Here is a 15,745-nt window from a genome sequence, read left to right on the forward strand (position 1 = left end):
AAAATCTCATCTCTCAGACAGTTCTGTTTGTATTCTATCTTATCTGTGCCATAGATGAGTAAATAGCCAGCAGGGTTAGTTGAAAAGAGCATCGTTGAGCTATAATTCACCTTTTATTTGCCTTAATTTCCTTTTTGCCACCGCTGCATTCGATGCTTACGCGTTCTCTCTCTCCGTTTCTCTTTTGCTGTCTTTCTATGCGTTGCTAGGTGTTGGGTGCTACTATTGTCACCCTGAGTTTGACCCCATTCAGAGCTACAGCCTTCTTTGTCATCAGCATGTGTACACTGGCTTCACTTGCAGTCACTTAGAAACAGACTTTTTTTTGGATCCGCCTACGTTAGTTTTACACACAAGCCCCGGTTTCCTTTTTTTCTTTCTCACACACTTCCCGTGTTTGCTATCCTCCCACAATATTTTCTCTTTGTTTGTCCAACTGTATTTATTTTTTGAACCGACTGGGGGAATTAAATATGCTGAATGTTTGTGTCGTGAACTATGTAACCCATCAGCTTGGGTTGTGCATCTTTGACTCCTGACAGAACCTAAATATAAAAGTACTATTATTGTTGTAATTTATTTATGACACTACAGTTCCCAGTGTATAGACACAGACTGTATGTAAAAAGTGGACGTAGTCATCGTGACCTCACCCACTGGTTTGTTGAATGCCATTTTGAAGCATCGAGTTTGAAGATTTGGTTGTCGCCATCTCTGCTTTTTGCAACCAATAAACAGAAGTTATTATGTTTGGACTGTGGAGGAGTGAAGTCATGACGCTTTATACGGTTCTGGTGGTGGCAGATACCTGTCAATCACTGTAAGCCCGCCCTATATCACACCCTGCTCTATTCGACTCACTCAGTGGAACAATAATTTACTAAATAAACATCATGCTGTATTGAAGAAGACTTTAAAAAGGCGACTGAGACCTTACACTCATGTTTACCGTATTTACTGAGATAATAAGTTGAGTGGAAGTAGGCTCACTTTCTCATAGACTTCCATAGAATCTGACTTTTCTTTGCAACCAGAGGAGTCGCCTCCGACTGGTCATTAGAGAGAATGCAAGTTTAAGAAACTTTACGTGTCAGGACCAGAGATTGCTGCCAATGTCTACGACGTACAGTACATAGGTTGCCATGGGGACATTGACTTTGTTGTGGATACAACTTGAGCTCAGTTTTTTTCTTTACATTTTGAGAAATTGGCATTTTCCATTCAGGTGGTTTAAACAGAAATGTTAACACTACATTTCTGGGCTTTTCAGATATTGCCAGGTTTTTTTTTCAGAGGAACGCATGTTGACTCAAAAGTAAATACACGAGTCAAACTGAAGAGCACCTTAACTGAGTTCGCAACAATATTTTGTGCATCAGAAAGCTGTTATCAGTGAGTCCAGTATGCAAAAAACAACATTTTTGCATGCAAGGTAGCGCATGGAACAATGGTGATGTGTATGAATCTTTGCATATACCCCACTGAATCTAAAAATATATTTATTATGTGTTCAGGTTTGACTGCATTTTGAACTATGAGCATTCAGATGCTAAGAGTTTTAAAGTGTGGTAATTGTCATATGTGTTGCGTCCAGCGTGTGTTGCGACCAGCGTGTCACTGCGATACCTCTCGTTCCAGTGTTTTAAGAACTACAGCGTCCGCTTGTCCCCGTCATCTCATGCAGTATGTTTTCCTCATGTCTCTCTCTGTGCACCTTTTGCTGCAACCAATGAATAGACAGATTATTACTCTCAATGGAGACAGGCTGCCAGAGCAGTTGTGTTGTTGAACAATAGTTGCACCTCACCGGCAATACCAGGCTTTACGTTGTTCAGGTTCTGCTCCTGAGGCCCGTGTGTGCCCACATGCTACCAGCAACACGGCCTCATCTTCACTTAGTGAGCATTTGGCCTCAGAGTTCTCTTCCTGGAAAAATGGTCATCACGCTGAGACACAATGTCCCGCCTGGCAACCCGCTCTGTGAGTCATCTGATTCAGCTCAGCCAATGATAGGCCGCACACCAGGGAACGCTACGTGATATGCCACAGAGAGCTGACGCACTGATTTATTTATCTGCCTCATTATCAGCATCTGCATACGGGTGCTTATGTAAAATAACTAACTATGTGCCATTACTGTGGTCAAAAAGGCTGTTCAGAAAGTTGTTATGATATATTGAGAGAAAAGATAATTTCAATGTATGTGATTTTGATATCACTAGAGAGACTAGAGGCTCGCTCTATTTCCTGAAGAACCTTCAGTACCCATGTCATGAACCTTGACTTAACCCTCAGATCAATACAGTAGACGTAGTCCAGTCACAAAGATATGACACCACTGGAGCCAACAGGTGAGCAAAGTCTTCGGAGTAAGACGAGTCTGAGGCTGCTATAGTGAAGGAAACCATAGATAATTACATTAATTGGTGATTAATGTAATTGTTAGAATTGTTAGGTGCTCTATATATGATATACATAGCATTGGTGTCTTCTACTGATATCTTCTACTGACGCGTAGTGTCCATCCTCGAGTAAACACGGTTAGCTCAGTCCACATTGTTGCCTTTGTTGGCATCGTTAGCTGCCTGGCCTCGGCTCAGCCATGCAGAGAACCACATACAGGCTATACAGGCTATAGATATTCTCTCAATTCCATATGGATGACCTTCAGGGGAATTTATTTTAAGCTGAAAGGCCAAAATGTGAATACCCACTGTAAACAGGAAGTATATTGTTTGCTTGGTTACAGAAAGTCTGACTTACTTATTTAGTCGGACTTAAGATCTTCCTCTTTAATCTTCTCAATAAACCCAGGTTTAGTCAGAGGAAAAAAATTTTTTTTTAAACTTTGTTACAAGGTGGGAGGTCTTTCTTTCTCAAAATGAACACTTACAAATCAAAGTTTACCAGATGATGGGTCAATAAGTTCAGTCAACTTGCATCTTACTCGTAGCTCTGCTGGTATTCTTTTATTCAACTATTCACAACAGTTGTGCAGAACAAAATGAGCATAAATGAGAAAAGAAAAGTCCTACATTTTGTGTCAATCGCCGTCTTTAAAGCCGCAATCAGGAAATGCTTATATGTGCAACTTTATTGCAAAGGTTTCAAAAGTGCTTCTCCCTGCAGACAGATATGCATTCCACCGTGTAAAAAAGCTTGCTGGCAGTGAACAGGATCTCTTACTGTTTGGCTAAAGAATGGACGAGATGCTGGACGTTGGGCTGTTTGTACAATTGTTGTGTCCAGATGGTGTTTTCATCAGCCCAGAAACAGCTGCACTTACACTGTCAGACCTCACTAAAATAACAGGAAGGACACAAGCAGGCAAATAACAGCTCGGTACAACAGTGCGTTCAGAGATGCCCTTCAGCTCGCCACAGTTCACTCAGCCTTGAAGGGGAGAAGGGCTACAGCAGCAAAGACCATGAGGGTACCCGTCCTTTCTGCTCATGCCAAGATCAACCTAAGATACAAACTAGATCACAATGTGACTGTCTCAGCACAACACATTGTTCCGGCCCAGGTGTGCCCCTTTTCGGTTTATTCTTTGATTTAATGCCTCCAAGAATATTTTTAATATTTTATTTTTTATTTTAAATGTAATTTAAATATATTTTTAAATCCATTAGTCCCACAATGGGACATGTGTTAGTGGGCTACTGCGAAGCGCCCGGGGGGTGACTGAGGGTTCAGTGTTTTGCTCAAGGACACTTTGACATGCAAACTATGGGGAAACTGGGGATCGAACCGGCGACCTTTCAGAATGACCACTCTCCCCATGAGCTACAGACTTTACTATGACCCCATAAAATAGTATAGGAGTTTACGTTTGTGTAAGAGCTGCAGTCAAATTCAAGTCTTGTTGAATTGGTAGTCGACGTTTGATACTTTCAAGTCAGCGTCAATCAAAATCAAAAAAACATCCAGTAAATTTAAATAACTCTTTTGAACATTCCTAATAATTAGGAAGCAAAACCTGTGACCAAGTAATACTTGGCAGGCGTGCCTCATGAAGTGGCCCCTCAGTTACAAAAAACCTTTACAGTTTGGCATATCATGATGACAATAATCTTACTGGAGAGAAAACATATTTTCCAGCTCCCCAATGCTGTGTGCTCCTCTCTCAAATGTAGCTAAAAATAACCAGGTGGGATAGAGGTGCCGCTGCTATGTCGACAATGATAGTCTTTGGTACAGATTTTAAAATGTCATACCACTGATCACAACAACAGCCAGATTGCTCAAAAGGTGGATGCCAGTGTCTGTAGTCTTGTCTGAGTTATTTGGCTTACAGGCAAATTAACTGTAACCAAATGTATTTGAGGTTTGTCGCACTATGAGAACACGGTCTTACTCCTTCAGTCTACACAACATGGTGTGTTTTCTATAAAGCATACAAGTGGTGCTTTATAGGCATTGAGAAGATGCATATTATATTATATCCTATTAGATTTCACTATTCTACCCATCAAGCCTCAGCATTTTAAAGTAAGGGACACTTCCCCCTCTCATACTCTCTTGGGATGTTAAAATAGTGTGTTTTTTTAATTATTCATGGGCCTTTATTGATCATTTTGTTCCTCCTCTCATCCAGATCTGCACCAATATATTCCGGACTCTTCCACCAAGTGACAACCCAGATTTTGACCCAGAGGAGGATGAACCCACTCTGGAGGCTTCCTGGCCTCACGTTCAAGTAAGAGTCCGATACCGAGCCCTCTGTCCTCATCTCCCTTTTGATTACATCGTTGTAGGTTGAAGGTATTTCGATTTATTTGTGTGCCTCTGCCTCGTCGACAGCCTTGGCTGGAGGCATTATGTTTCTGGTTGTCCATCCATCTGGTAAATTATTGTTAATGCAATATGAGGAAAATTACTCCATGTGCAAGTTTCTTAAACCTAAAGCCAAATCAAAGATGAACTGATAAGAATTTCTTGGTTGAAGGTCAATATGACCTCAAAACATGTTTTGAGCCATAATTCAAGAATTGATAGCCTAATTCTGACAATTTCACACAAATGTCAAATGGAAAGAAATGATGAAGTCATTACATTTTGAACAGATGTGAACTGCAAGTTGAGGTGCTTGATGGAGGCGAACGACTGCGAGGCGGTGATTCTAATTCTTTTTTTCTTCTTCATCCTCCAGCTGGTCTACGAGTTTCTGCTGCGCTTTCTGGAGAATCCGGACTTCCAGCCCAGCATCGCGAAGCGCCACATCGATCAGAAGTTTGTTCTGCAGGTCGGAGTCTATTTTTAAATACATTTTTAAAAGGCATGTAGCATTCCTTTACAGAATGATGATTGTGTAAACATAGAAATATGTTCAAAGTGAACCTATTTTATTAAACTGTACAATGTTTTCAGTTACGGACAATAATCTATATTTCTTAATAGAAGGATTACATTATAATTAAAATATTACCAATAGTATGTGTAATTGCAAATTCATCAGGGCTTGGTCAGCAGTCAGAGAAACCAGTCACGGCAGTCACAGTTTTTATAAAGTACCAACAACAAAACACATTTTAAGATGACTCTGTCCAATCAAAATTAATTATCAATAACTTTTCATAATGTGTTTTTGTTATTTAGATATCTGACTGAATTGGTAGTTTTGTGATACTATTAGGACTGCTACTACAGATTATTTTTATTATCTATTAATCGACAGATTCATTTTGTATTTTCTAATATTTAGAAAAATGTCAGCAAATTGTGAGAATTGCTGACATTTTGCTGTTTTATAAAAAGCTATTGTGACATCTTTAAATTTCCTGTTGTGTCTGACCAACAGTCCAAACCCCAAATATGAGTTTAACATCATAGAACTATAAGAAAACACATACTCACATTTAGATGTTACAACAATTGAGTTTTTGGTTCCCATTGGTTGTAACAGATGTTTGTTCAAATTACTGGAATTTCTAATGTGGTGAATAACTGTAATTAGCAACACAATGTGATGTGTTTTGGGACTGTGCAATATTATTAGTCAGATGAGTCAAACCATTAATGAGCTGTAGCTCGGCTACATCTGCCTTGGCTAGGTACCTCCTCCTCCAGGAGGGCCTCACTTCTTATAAAGCAGCAGCTAAGAGAGGACCACAGGGCCGGGAATGTTGCCCGGGCCACATCTGAGGTGCCTGGACCAACTTTCCATGATGTGAATGTGTCGCGGGGCAGCTTTTAATAGCTGACTCTTGTTTACTCTCCGGGTTGAGAAAAGAAGGACTGTGGTTGGAGAAATGGGAACAAGGAGGTAAAGGTTTGGGTGGCAATAAGGGCAGGAAAAGACTCCGGTTCTCATAATACACAGCGCAGGAACAGGTCTTCCAAGATTCACATACATATTCACCAAAGAGAGCAAAGCAGAAGAGCAGCCAGGACGTTCAGTGGTAAAAAAAAAAGATGAGGTATCAGGGCATCCACACAAAGCTGCAAAGGGGCGGGTGGATCCTTGTTGGGGTTATCAGTTAGATAGATGGATGTATACTTTATTCATCCCTAAGGGGAAATTAGTTTGTTATAGTAGCAAGCAACTTACATAGAAGACACAAATAAAAAAACAACCTGGGTTCATTGTTTAAGACTTTGTCCCAAGACACTTCCCACCTCAAATAAATACAAGACAAACCGTGGAGCTCATTAACGGTATTCTACTTTTGTACTAGACCTTTGTTCATGTGTTTATTATGGTGATTGTATTATTGTCTCGAAGCAACTTTGATTAGTTGGCCTGAAAATCCAATCATTCTCATCCCGAAGTAGAAAAACATTAAACTTGATAGCCTCGGTGTCGTATCCTTCCAAGCAGCTCCTGAGGATCCAGCTCACCACTGGTTTCCTACCCGACTCACTACTTAATTAGTTTTTCTCACAATATAACAGCAGGTGAGTGAATATGAAGTGAGACAGCTACAAACTGTGTGGTAGTTTTGTCCTGCTATATGTTGAAAAGGCAAATAGATACACACTTTTGCTTTACAAATAACTGTATGTATGGTTAAAATAATCACAGTCAAGCATGTCTTTGACGTGTTTTTCGGTTGATTTCAACTGTGAGCAGGGTGATTAGTCAGTTTTATTTATATAGCCCAATATCACAAATGTTCCTCAAGGGGCTTTACAATCTGTACAACAATCTGTCCTTGGACCCGCGCTTCAGATGTGTAAAACAAAGAAAAACCTTTTTAACAGAAACAGAAATTAAAGAAACCTCAGGAAGAGCAACGGAGCCGGGATGCCTCTTCCAGGACGGACAGATGTGCGTTAGCTCTTGTGTCCAGAATAAGCAACATCATGAAATTACAACACAAGACAATGATGCATGTAATGTCAGCGTTTATTTAAATGAAGGGTCCAGGAGGATGTCAAGCAGCTTCGAGGTGTCTTGAAACGGACGGAGCCTGCACCAGGCGACCTGCTTTACCTTGTAACCTCGAGAGAGAACAGGCTACAAAAACATAAGAAGCAGTCTCAAGCGAGACGCATGGGAACACATTTAATCATAAAACAATGTACAATCGTATTACTGTCAATTTTTCACGAAATTATTTTAGATTCAATTCGGCTCGCACAGTTACTAAGAAGTTAATTTAGAAATGAGCTAAATTCAGTTCAGATGAACTCGAGGCTGAAACATGTGACATCATCCAGCGTCAGATGGAGCAAGAGGTTTTGTACGGAAATAGAAAAACTGCTGTTGGCTTGCTAGTCTGGATGTTATTATTATCATTACTTATACATGCGCCCTTTTTTTCCCGTCTGTTTTTGAAGTCTTAAGCTCAATCATATTTGGTGGACAGGCAGGCTTTTAGCCGGTGGTGGGTTTCTCATTTAATTTTAGTAATGACCTGGTTATCTCACAGTGGTTAATCTTCCTCTCACAACTACGAAATGAACAGAGATGGACTGTTTATTTGACTACCAAGAGTTTATTTTTCAACCATGGAGGGGAATAGTGCTCTTCTTAATATCTTAGTTTTATTCCTAAATATTGAGATGGGAATATGCCTCTCTGATTGACTGCAGATGAGCTCAACATGTAGCAGAGTAATGATTAGTTTTTCTGCACCCACTGAGTTTCTCTGGGACATTTACTGGTACCAGTGTGACCTTTTGTGATTGATTATTGAAGTTACCTCAGGCTTTTCTTTCATAATAAAGTCTGGTCTCATGTCTGTACGTTGGTACTACCATAGCGGTAGCGGGCGTAATAAGGGATACAACTACGGCCCGGCATTTACACAACCCATAACATAAATAATCAGTTTAAATCAGTCGATGAGACTCCCTTAAATTGTACAGCTGAAAAAATAAATAAACGCCGCTACTGTTAGTGATGGTGGCATATGTGCACTTCAGTCTCTTCAGCGAGCAAGCGTTTGGGCCGCTAGGTGTGGAGGCTGATGGTTAGGAGAAGACTTACCACTCGAGGGTCTCTGGCGAGCACTGTATTTATGTTTAATTTAAATCTATCGCGGTGCAGAAAAAGAGCATGTGTGCGCGATGATGGAAACCTTCCCCGGAGTTGCGCAGATGTAAAAATAGACCGTCAGGTCCGTCACCAAGGTGCTGATGGCATGCAAGTTAAAGATAAGTACATCACTCTGAAGCTGATGTGAGCCTGTAAACATTCCTTTTGAGCTCTGTGGCATTGGCTGCCCTCGACAGTACTGTAATAATGACGCATCACATGTTGCTGTAAATAGCTGTTGCGTACCATCTGTTTCAGATGTAATTACAATGCAGAGCATTCACACATGCGTACTGTATGTTTGTTTTATAAGTTGCTGGTAGCTGGTGTGATATGACTTGATTATTGACACTCACTTACACAAATGACTGCCTCACAGAGTGCGTAGGGACTTTGTTCAGCCTGAGAGAGACGGCCTCTGTACCAGACGGGTTCTTGGGTTTTCATGCTCTTCAATGGTCTAGCGGTGGGCGATGTCGAGAGATCTATTTTCACAATAAGTTATCGCAGCACCCAGAAGTATCAATATCGAAGTGGCCCGCAGCTTTTTAAAGTGCGGAAAATGGGAACAGTAACACACAAAACCAACATTACGTTAATTTCACACTAATTATTCAGAGAAGTGCAACAAAACAAGATAAAAACCTTAACAAATCGGAACATTTAGCGCAAACTCTGCATTTGTGTTGAAAGTATTTCAAATGGTACAAAAAAGATAAATTGTAGACACGTTCCTCTTATTCAGTCAAAATGCTTTCGTGTTAGCAAATGAAACCCAGTATGAATGAGTCATCTCAGCACAGCAGTGACAACGGGTTCGTACGTTCATGAAATCTTAAAATGCTTATTTCCAGGCCTGGAAAAGTCCTTGGGGAAAAACATAAAATTCCAAAGATTTTGGTAAAGTCATGGACATTTGTTATATTCATATGTTGATTTACGCTGAGTTTTTTAAATAATGAATATGCTTTGAAAAGAAAGACTCTCAAAATGTAAGCCGGCATACGCTCTCATACTCAAGTAGTTTAAATAATACATTTCCTCACTTTTTCATGTATACACTTATATGTCCCAAAAATATGTGGTCATGGTAATTGGGTTAAAAGTCATGAAAATCCATTGGTCAAAATGAGTATAAACCCTGTGAAAAGATATGATCATTGTATTATCAATTCACAAAAAACAACAACTTTTAAACGAATCGGGACTGCACACTGAGGTGGTGTTTGTTTGTGTGTTTGTCCTTTCAGCTCCTGGAGCTGTTTGACAGTGAGGACCCGAGAGAGAGGGACTTCCTGAAGACCATTCTGCATCGGATTTATGGAAAGTTCCTGGGGTTACGTGCTTTCATCAGGAAGCAGATCAACAACATTTTCTTGCGGTGAGTGAAATGGTTAAAAAAAGGCAGCCAATGTGACAGGAAAACAGGTTTCATGTCCTTTCCCGTGGTCAAGGTCTTCCTCTTTCTTTCATTTCCTGTAGTTATTTTCTCTTATTGGCATTACAAAACGACCAGACTAATCCCAGCTTTTAAAACAGAGTAGGAAGAAACATGTTCAGATGGAGGCGTCAAATATTCTCAACAGCGGTGAAGTCATTCTTTACGGCTCCTGTTGCTGTCTGACGACGGGCTATAGATGATTGAAACAGGGGCCCTTGATGTCGTTTCCAACATGCAAGGTGGCAAAACGACCCACTTTGACCATCTGCCACTGAGAACAAAAATAGTGGCACAGTTGTCAGGCTCTGTACATACCACGGCTGCACCGCAAGAGATGGAAATGGGTTACGAGGGAGGCCAATGCTGTTTGGATCATTTAGTCGCATGAGAGCAGCGACACATGTAGTTTTTTTTCCCCATGTCCTTCTTTGTTGGATATTTAAATGAGACTTCTCATAAAATACAGAATTTACAGTCTTTTGATCAAGGACATACTACTGATGCCTGTTTTCTGTACTGGCTCTACCTTTTATAGAAGACTTAAAGCTTTCTTATCAAACTTCATAAAAAAAAGCTCTATTCTAAGAGTTTTTTAGTCTGCATGTGAAAGAATCATGGCATCCCGGAAACATTGTGTTTATACAAGCCAACTCCCAAGTCACAGTGACAATAATTGAACGGAGCACAGTATTGGGAGCAGTCTGAATCCATTGTTCTGATCCCTGTGCTTGTCGTGTGTGCTTGTGTGTGTGCGTGTGCGTGCGTGCGTGCGTGCGTGCGCGTGTGTGTGTGTCTTTCTGTTGCAGGTTTATCTATGAAACCGAGCACTTCAACGGCGTTGCTGAGCTTCTAGAAATCCTGGGGAGGTGAGCAATAATGTTTTGTCAATCATTAATAATCATGGATATCAAGGTCTGTGTATTGTCATTCTACAATACAAGGTTGCACAACGAAATCTAAGGTGTGGTCCCTTTACGCTACACAAGAAGTAGTAATCTGTGACCATTAATGTCCTCTAGCTTTAACTGCTGAGTGTGCAAACAAAACGTCAAGACTTCTTCACGACACATTCAGTAGATGGTAAACCCGTTAGGGTGTAAAATACTGGATGCTTTTAAAAAAGTCAACCCCTGGCTTTGGGTACTTTATGTATATAATTGGTAACATTGACATTTTTTGCAAATATTTGAATTGCTATTAAAGAAAGCTGGATTTGAACAATCTGTAGTGAGCAATATCAAAGAAATCTGGTCTTTATTTTGTCACAGCTTTACTGCAAACAGTCCATGTTGTGTGTTTGTCTTCCTGCACAGTTATCTGTCTAACACGGTGCTGCTGTTTCTGTTTGTAGTATCATCAACGGGTTTGCGTTGCCTCTGAAAGCCGAGCACAAGCAGTTCCTGATGAAGGTGCTCATCCCGCTGCATACAGCTAAAGGACTGGCCCTTTTCCATGCACAGGTAGGAGAAACTGTTTTTAATATTCATTGTGTTTGCAGCTTAAGGAGTGTCTCTGCAGGGATAAGCTCCGTCATCATGTCATTTCTGGACTATAGCACCTCCTGGTGGCTTTGAAGTGAAACTGCACTGTTTCACAGATTGTTGCGGTTTCAAATATATCAACGTGACCAGACTGTGAATTTATAAGAATATTAACATTTATCAGAGGTTTTCATTCTAAATACATATTGTGGAAGAGATATCGTTTCAGATGACATCAGTATTAGCCTGATGCACTTTTTGGGAACAGTGTGTACTTTTACTCTTTTCTCTTGTGTCCCTCAGCTGGCCTACTGTGTGGTCCAGTTCCTGGAGAAAGATCCCACACTCACTGAACCGGTACTTATTTTTATCATTCCTCCCACTCAAAGCACAAAGCCTTGAGCACTAAATGAGTCTACACTGCAGAAAAATGTGCCAGCAACCACCCACTCAAGCAGGCTGTTTTATTTCTTTTTCATTTTTATTCTTGAGACATTTTCATGAAATTCTCTGCTATCTTTTCTGTGCAGGTGATCCGCGGGCTGCTGAAGTTTTGGCCAAAAACCTGCAGCCAGAAAGAGGTAATCCGCATGTCTAGAAATACACCAAACGCACGCGTCAACCAGATCTTCGTGTTGCTTCACGTTCTGCACCTTGTGTCAAATTAGGTGATGTTTCTGGGTGAAATTGAGGAGATTCTGGATGTCATTGAGCCAACACAATTCAAGAAAATCCAGGAGCCGCTGTTCAAGCAGATCTCTAAATGTGTGGCCAATCCACACTTTCAGGTACTCTCATGGCACACACACACACACACACACACAGTTCAATCAATCTACAACCTTTGTCGTATATGCTGACAGTTGTTTCTATTATTTAGTCCACGCCATTTTTACCAATTGGGCAGGCTGATTAGCAGAAACGCCTCTGTGTAATGAAACACAGTTCAACAGCTCCACAAACTGCATCCTTCAATCAGAGTCAAAGATTGCTGCTGTGACTTTAAAGCGACTCGGGCACTTATTCAGACCTGACATGGGGAATTGCCATCATGTTAGTGTTTGACATAGTTCTTCTGAACTTTCATTTTCTGCCGAGTTAACTTCAATGATTGAAAAGAAAAGGGGTCATTAAGCAGCACAAACACAATCCGACTGCAGCCGTTTTTTCTTGTCTTGGCAGGTGGCGGAGCGAGCGCTGTACTTCTGGAATAACGAGTACATTCTCAGCCTCATCGAGGAAAACATCGACAAGATCCTTCCCATCATGTTTGGTAGCCTGTACAGAATCTCCAAAGAGCACTGGAACCCGTAAGTCCTGCAGGCAGTGACGCACACGGACACTGAACCCGTGAACTATCTGGTTCTATACTTTGTTCCCAAGCACCGAGAAGGAACATTGACGTGCACAAACCTGCAGTAATGTTGCTGGCACGTGTTATTCTTAAGATTGTGTTTACACATTACAGACCGACATGTAGGCGCCGCCGTGGCGACACACTGTCTCACAAGTTGTTTACTGTTGTGCTTGGACACAAAAGCCATAAAACCTTTGCATACACTTTCTATATGTTTCTCCTGAATAACTACGTTTTCTTTGAACCAGTTTGTCTCCTTAATTATTGTATACGTAGAGTTCACATTAATGAACGACACGTAAAAACATAACAATAACACATCGGTTTCACCTTGATTCACTGTTGATGTGTTCCCTTTGTGTGTCTGTGTGTTGCAGGACAATCGTAGCTCTGGTCTACAACGTGCTGAAGACGCTGATGGAAATGAACTGCACGCTGTTTGACGAGTTGACTTCCTCCTACAAAGCAGACCGGCAACGGTGAGTCGCAGGTTTACATGGACTCATCAAATCAGATTTAACTCTGTTTCATCTCATCATGTTTGACAAAGTGCAGCATCTCCGTCAGCTCCTCGGGTCACAAGTACTGCTGGGTCTGTTCCAGACGGTCACCTTGAAAGCCAGACGTTAACTCGATCTGACAAGCGCGATGAATTGAGGGACCTTTCTAAATCATGTCCAATTGATTGAATATGCCCGAGGTGGACTCTAGATCTATCCCAGGATGCACCTGAGCTCAATTTTGAGTGCCAGATCAAAGTCTCTGGATAGTAGGGCTGTAAATGTCTCCTTTTTTTTTTTATAAATTCAAAGCTTCTTATGAAGTTTTTGGACCTATGTCGTTATATTTTTTTTTGAATTGAGTGATTCATCGGATTAGATCGGTTGTTATTTAATAAATTAAACTTTCTTTCATGAATATAACTGGTCAGTGTTTTATTTTTTCCTTTTCCTCTTTTTGTTTTTTTGTATGTTGTCTTCTCCAGGGAGAAGAAGAAAGAGCAGGAGAGGGACGAGCTGTGGAAGAAGCTGGATGAGTTGAGGCTCAGCAGCGGCGCGCTGGTCCAGAACAACAGCCACAGGCTCCCGAGTGTCCAGAACAACAACAACAACAACAACAACAACAACAATAGTAGTAGTAATATTGACAACCAGGACAAGAGCGCGGAGGCTGCAGCTGTCACCACAGAGAACAAAGATCCTGACGTCGGGGCGGCCGCCAGTGAGAGCACCCCATGTGCCAAATGACACCGGATGTCAGTTTTTTATTCCGTAACGGTTTGACATCGTGTTCAGGACTGTCAGGAGAGGATTAACGGAGACAGAAAAAACACAAATTACACCTCAACAGTATATTAAATCTACTAGAGTGACTTAGAACGCCAGCATTTCTTTGGCAGAAAATATATATATATTTCAACTTAAGACTATTTTTGGATGTTACAGTGTGGCGGCAGTATATTGTTTATTTGTCTGATCAAAGATTTATCCATTCACATTTAGTTTCTTAACTGAAAATGATTTTTTTTTTGTTTTGTTTATATTCGTTGTATGATACATGGGGGGGGAGAAAATAATGACTTGAATTTAAATGTTTCCGATTGTGCTGCGCGTAGACAAGCTGAATAGCTATTTAAAGATGTCTATTTTTTAATGTGCTTTTCCTTGTTGCTGCCAACACGTGGGTGCATACCTCAAGGAAGAAGGGAACTGGAGTATTTGGGAGTATTTGGGGGCAGATGGGACCAGATCATCACTATACACGTAATGTCCATTGATGGACAGAAAAAGACTGGCATCAGGAGCAGAAGAGATGGTGAATGGGAGGTTCATGGCCAAAAAAAAAAAGAAAAAAAATCCTAAAGATTAATAATCCCAGGTATGGATTGATATCTCTGTAGATGACTTCATTCACAGTTAGGGCAAGATGGAACATTTATGAGGTTATGTTTGTGTTTCAGGTGTTGGTAAATATTTTTTTATCTGGGTGAAAACGTGAAATGTCGTGACGCAACACCTGCATTTATAAGATTACACTAGTGTTGAGACGGGGCTTTCAAGAGATGTTCAGCCTGACTGGGATTGAAGGAAGAACTTCAATACGTTTGAGGAATGGGTTTAGATGAGAAGCTTCATACCACGGTTAAATCTTCTCATCTAACTCTCAGCAAGAAAGAGAAGGAAAGTATTTCCCAAAATGTCCAACTATTCCTCTTAACGTAGTAGATTAAGAAATACACACACGAGACCGACAAAGTATTGACGAGGCAAATATTTTTGAATGTTTCCTTTTGCAGATGGTTTATGACAGGATGCGCTTGAGTGCATATTTGTCGAGTGCGTATAAGTTAGTTTGGAGGCTACTTAAAGTGAAATGCCACTCAATTTAAGGTTTTCTGTACAGTGTGTCGTTTCCTCGGTCTGAGAACGTGCGGTCAGCGCTTGGGAACATTACCGGTTCACCGTCAACGCTGAGAAGCAAGGACCTACACTCGTCTTACCACTTATTTGGCATTTTTACAATTCACAAGAAGCTGATGTTGTGTATTGTGAGTATTTATATCCAAACGAGGCTCATCACAAAGTAGTCACATCAAGAAAATGACTCCAAGTAATCTCTATCATCAACGCCTGTTCACTCCCCGCATTTCCTGACTGTAACCTCACGTTTGCTTTTAGTTTTTGGCGTTGGGAGTTGATAAATATGTTCATGAACTTAATCGGACTGCCGTAGATCATAGGAACAACTTGTGACTTATTTTTTAAATTGAATGGTGTTCCCTCTGAACCCAGAGTGTCTGCTCTCTTACTTCTTCTAAGTTCATATTTTTAGGTCCAGTCTTTGTTGATGCCTTTCTGTCAGTACAGCATTCCAACCTCTGTGACGTTTAAAAAAAGAAAAAAAAAACTGTGTGGGGAACCTGTTTTGTAATCGCAGATCTTATTTAGGTTTCACCATAAAATAAAGTCTACTTTATCTTTCTA

The 15,745-nt window shown here is 40.7% G+C and overlaps 1 protein-coding gene across 1 annotated transcript in view; it reads left to right on the plus strand.

Annotated features, from left to right (window-relative positions):
- Positions 1-15,745, plus strand: part of ppp2r5a (protein phosphatase 2, regulatory subunit B', alpha isoform) — a 35,031-nt gene extending 19,286 nt beyond the window's left edge. Inside the window, exons 3-13 of the mRNA XM_068576688.1 lie at positions 4,598-4,699; positions 5,153-5,245; positions 9,733-9,863; positions 10,730-10,789; positions 11,275-11,383; positions 11,708-11,761; positions 11,935-11,985; positions 12,073-12,192; positions 12,587-12,714; positions 13,139-13,240; positions 13,747-15,745. Coding sequence (XP_068432789.1) covers positions 4,598-4,699; positions 5,153-5,245; positions 9,733-9,863; positions 10,730-10,789; positions 11,275-11,383; positions 11,708-11,761; positions 11,935-11,985; positions 12,073-12,192; positions 12,587-12,714; positions 13,139-13,240; positions 13,747-14,008 — 1,212 coding nt within the window. The 3' untranslated portion in view covers positions 14,009-15,745. The remainder of the gene's footprint in view (positions 1-4,597; positions 4,700-5,152; positions 5,246-9,732; positions 9,864-10,729; positions 10,790-11,274; positions 11,384-11,707; positions 11,762-11,934; positions 11,986-12,072; positions 12,193-12,586; positions 12,715-13,138; positions 13,241-13,746) is intronic.

The sequence above is a fragment of the Clinocottus analis genome, unplaced genomic scaffold, assembly GCF_023055335.1.
Source record: "Clinocottus analis isolate CAN_PGR_092001 unplaced genomic scaffold, fCliAna1.0.p SCAF_15, whole genome shotgun sequence".
In the NCBI taxonomy this organism is placed as follows: Eukaryota; Metazoa; Chordata; class Actinopteri; order Perciformes; family Cottidae; genus Clinocottus; species Clinocottus analis.